Below are 4968 nucleotides of genomic sequence, written 5' to 3'. Positions count from 1 at the left end.
GAGTTCAAGGCCAGCCTGGTCTACATAGTGAGTTCCAGGACAGCTGGGGCTACAGGGAGACCCTGTGTCAAAAAGACCAAAAAAAAGGGAAACAACAATGAATAATAACATCTAAGAAAATGCTTTGATGAATAATAAATTGTCACCAGCCTATTAGCAGCCCAAATCAATTATACCTTAGAAAAAGCAAAGTATGGCTGGACGTGGCGGCACATGACTTTAATCCAGCACTCAGGAAGCAGTTCAAGTCCAGCCTGGTCTACATAGTGAGTTCTAGGCCAGCTGGGGCTACGGAAAGACCCTGTCTCAAAAAGACCAAAAGAAAGAAAGAAAGCAAAGTGTACTATATGAAGACATTTCTCAATTTAAGTTGATTCTTATTTAGCTGTACTCTCAAATTCATTTTACAATGATGTACATGTTTTTCAGATCAACTTACCATTCTTTAATAGTTACTTCTCGAATCCCTTCTCCAATGTCTGAGAGTTTGAATTGAACAACCTGTCCCTGCAGGGCTTCAAAGACAAATGAGAACCAATCTCATTAAATATGTATGTATTAGCAATAGCAACCTTTACTTCTAAAATTAGAATGTGTTCTCAGGCAGAGGCAGAAACTTCCATCTTACAGACAAAAACAAAGCAAAACCCTAGAATTTATAATTTTTAAAAGCAAAACCACTATTCAAAATCACTAAATATTTATACTATTCCAATATACAGGCCTACTAACACAAAACTTATTTTCCAATTTCCAAAATAATGTTCTTTATTTTTATTTTATGTACATGAATGTTTTGCCTGCATGAATGTCATGCAGTGGCCATGGAGGTCAGAAGAGGGCATTGGAGTCCTCTGGAACTGGAGATACAGATGGTTGTTAGCCGCCATGTGGGTGCTGGGATTCAAACTCAGGTCTTCTACAAGAGCAGATAGTGCTCTTAACCACTGAGCCATCTCTCCAGCCCTATAATATTCTTTATAGGGTTATAGATGTCTCTCCTAACAAATTAATGACATTTTAAGACAATAGTAATGAACAAAACGTGGCCTGCTCTCAACTACATCTCCTTTGACCTCCAATAATTAATTTCATTCTTTTTTCTTTTTTACCATGTATGAGTGTATTCCCTGCATGTGTGAAAGCGCACCTGTGTTGTTCAATGCCAAGGAGGTCAGAAGAGGGCATCAGATTTCCCTGGAACTGGAGTTACGGATGGTTGTTAGCTGCCATGTGGGTGCTGGAAATCGAACCTGGGTCCTTTGTTAGGAGCAGCCAGGGCTCTTAACAGCTGAATTAACCTCATTCTTTATGACTAAAATGAGGTAGCGATATATTTAGCAGAGGAGATAGAAATTTCTTGTCCTTTTTTTAAAAGGTTTTATTTTGAGGCAGGCCCTCACTCACACAGTACAAGTTGGCTTCAAACTCACTATTCAGTTAAGGATGACCCTGAACTCATGATCTTTCTGTCTCTACCTCCCAGATGCTGGGATTACAGAGTGAGCCACCACACCTAGGTAGAAAATTCTCTTTTTTTGGGGGGGGGGATCTTTTTGAGACAGGGTCTCCCTATAGTCCCAGCTGTCCTGGAACTCACTATGTAGACCAGGCTGGCCTTGAACTCACAAAGATCTGCCTGCCTCTGCCTCCCAAGTGCTGGGATTAAAGGCATGCACCACCACACCTGGCTTAGAAATTTCTTATATGTCCAAATTATGTTTTGACAAATTATCCCTAAAACTTCTCTTTCCTCCCTTCATTTTCTGTTATTTTAAAAATCTCAACCCCTTTTGATAACACGGAGATGCCAGTGATACTATGTGGTAGCTACTCTCTAACCACAAAGGATTTCTGGACAGTAGACAACATGTATGGACCTTCTCACTTTACCAGGTAAACAATGGCTCTGAATCTTGTCAGGAATGCTTCTCTATCTTTAGACTGCTAGTAAGCATATTTATTTATAAATGTAAAATATATTGGCCTGGGCATGATGTGCATGCCTGTAATCCCAGCACTCAGAAGGCAGAGACAGGAGGCTCAAGGAGTATAAAGTCATCCTCAGTTACCTAGCAAATTGAAGGCCTGAGCTACATAAGATTCTTTCAAAAATATCACACACAGGGGGCTGGAAAGATGACTTAGCAGTTAAGAGCACTTGTTGCTCTTACAATCTAGGTTCAGTTCCCAGCACCGATATGGCAGCTCACAACTACATTTAACTCCAGTTCCAGGGGATCTGACTCGCTCTTTTGGCCTCCACAGCCACTCTATGTACATGGTGCACATATATTCAGGCAAACACTCATATATATAAAATAAAAATAATCTTTAAGCCTGGAGTGGTGGCATAGGCCTTTAATCCCAACACTTGGGAGGCAGAGGCAGGTGGATCTCTGTGAGTTCAAGGCCAGCTTGGTTTACACAGTGAGTTCCAGGCCAGCTGGGGTTATAGGGAGACCTTATCTCAAAAAGACCAAAATAAGTAAATTGATTGATGTATAAAACTGATTATCTTGAGTTAAATGTTAAGCAAAGAAACATAAAATGTTTTTGATAGAAGCATATTCAGTGCTTCTTGCTTCCTCTCCAATGTTGGGGCCTCTTACAGCTTACTGATCTATTTGCCAGGACCTTTTTCAAAAGCACTTTGGAATTAAACATGAAAAACCTAGCCAGGTATGGTGGCCTTTAATCCCGGAACTCAGGAGGCACAGGCAGGCAGATCTCTGTGAGTTCAAGCCCATCTTGATCTACGCAGTGCATTCTAGGCTAGGCTACAGCTACATAGTTAGAACCAAGTCTCAAAAAACCTTAAAAAAAAAAACACAAAAAACAGGTGTGATGACATGTAGTCATAGTCATCCTCAGGAAGCTGAGGTAGGAGGGCTGCTTGAGCCCTGGAGCAGCTGGAGCAACCAGCTGGAGCAACATAGTAAGGACCTGTCTCAAGAATTAAACATATAAGTAAAAGAAACCTTGATTTACTAATTAATTTTTCTTTTTAGATGGGTCTCATTATCTAACCCTGGCTGGCCTGAATTCTCTATGTAGGCCAAGCTGACCTTGAAATCACAGGAATTCTGCTTCTGCCTCCCCAGTGCTGGGATCAAATGCATGCATCACCATGCCTGGTAAAAGACTTAACTTTTTTTCTTTTAATTCTACATCTTTAATTCAGTAAGTAATTCCACTTTTATGACTTTTCCCCTAAGGAAGTAATTAGGAAGTTACACAAAGAATTTTGCTTAGGAGAGCCTTCTATAATGTGGTGGTTTGAATGAAAATGTCCCCCACAGGCTCCAAGTATTTGGACATTTTGTCCCCAGATGATGGTGCTGTTTTGGGAGGTTTTAGAAGATGTGGCTATCCTGGAGGAAGCACATCACTGGGGGTAGGCTTAGAGAGCTCTTAAGCCTTGCCAGATCTCCAGTCTCTCTCTTGCTTCCTGTGCCTGCATGATGATTGGAGAGTTTAGTTTCTCCTCCTCCTCCAGCCACCTCTGCCTCCATGCCTCCCTGCCAAGACAGACTGTGATTCCCCTGGAACTGTAAGCTCAAATAAATTCTTCCTTCTATAAATTTCTTTGGCCAGTGTTTCTATCACAGCAACAGAAAGTGACTAATACAAGTATTAAAATGAAGAATTAGAAATCAATGAATGTAATCAAAGAGTGATGAGTTAATACATAACAGCACCTCAATACACAGCAATATCTTACAAGGAACAGCAACATCTTAGGTATGATAGTGCACAGCATAGTTGGGTGAGTACAAACAGTTCTGTGTGGCTGAGTTTAGGGCGTACAGCAAGAAATCACCCTGGAAGTAGAAAGGCTTTGTGTGTTGTGCTAAGGGGTGTTTGAACTTCATCCTACATGTAGGTCACCAGGAGCCAGTGTAAAATGGTATGGTCATCAATTCTTTGTAGGCGCCTCTAAAAGGCAGCATCTATTTACCACTTCGTAAACCTCTGCTGAACTGTGACTGAACCTCTGCTGGCCTGTGACTTGTTTTTGGTTTTTTTTTAAGATTTAAAAACATTATTTGTCTGTGTGTGTACTCATGGATATGGGTGCCCATGGAGGCCAGAAGAGGGTGTTAGATTCTGTAGAGCTAGAGTCACAAGCGGTTATAAGTTGCCTGATGTGAGTATAGAGAACCGAACTTGGGTCCTCTGAGAGAGCAGCAAGCATTCTGAACCCTTGAGCCATCTCTGCAGCCCCTGACTTCCTTTGACTAACAGAATGTAGCAGAAGGGAAGCTGTGTGAGCTCAGGAGCCAAGGTCCTCACGGCTTCTACCTTTCCCTTAGAGAATGCTCATCTATTTTGACAGATCTCAGGGAGCAGAAATTACATGTCCCAGTAGAAAACCAGCACCAACTGCCAGACATGTGGAAGAGACTAGTTTGGACTCTCTGGCCCAGGGGATCCTTTAGAAACCAGCAAAGAACCAACCAGTCAATTCACAGAATCTGAGAAATCATCAATTATTGCTGATTATTAACAAACCATCATTGGGTGTTGTGCTGGATAGCTTTAATGTCAACTTGACACACCTGGGTAGAGGGAGCCTCAATTGGGGAATTTCCTCCATTGGACTGGCCTATGTCTGTGGGGTATTGTCTTGATTTTTGAGTGATGGGGCTCAGCCCACTGTGGCTGGTGCCACCCCTGGGAAGGTGCGCTTATGTTGTATAAGAAAGCAGGCTGAGTTTGGGAGCAAGCCAGTAAGCAACATTCCTCCATGGCCTGTGTTTCAGCTCCTTCCAGAAGTTCCTACCTCGGGCTCCCTCATGATGAACTGTGACCCAGGAGATGTAAGATAAAATAAACCCTTTCCTCCCCAAGTTGGTATTGGTCAGAGTGTTTTGTCACAGCAAACTAGAGAAACAAACTAGAAAACCAAACTAGAATAGGTGGTTTGTTATTCACCAATAATTAACTGAAATGAGTTACACTCAA

The 4968-nt window shown here is 41.9% G+C and overlaps 1 protein-coding gene across 1 annotated transcript in view; it reads right to left on the bottom strand.

The window, feature by feature from the left end:
• Positions 1-432: 432 nt before the first annotated feature.
• Positions 433-4968, bottom strand: part of LOC103728744 (lipoamide acyltransferase component of branched-chain alpha-keto acid dehydrogenase complex, mitochondrial-like) — a 10908-nt gene continuing 6372 nt past the window's right edge. The window contains exon 3 of the mRNA XM_029560402.1: positions 433-515. Coding sequence (XP_029416262.1) covers positions 436-515 — 80 coding nt within the window. The 3' untranslated portion in view covers positions 433-435. The remainder of the gene's footprint in view (positions 516-4968) is intronic.

This window comes from Nannospalax galili, unplaced genomic scaffold, assembly GCF_000622305.1.
Source record: "Nannospalax galili isolate Female #2095 unplaced genomic scaffold, S.galili_v1.0 scaffold5212, whole genome shotgun sequence".
Lineage (NCBI taxonomy): Eukaryota > Metazoa > Chordata > Mammalia > Rodentia > Spalacidae > Nannospalax > Nannospalax galili.
The sequence above is the reverse complement of the archived record's forward strand: the minus strand, read 5'-3'. Positions and strand labels throughout refer to the sequence as shown.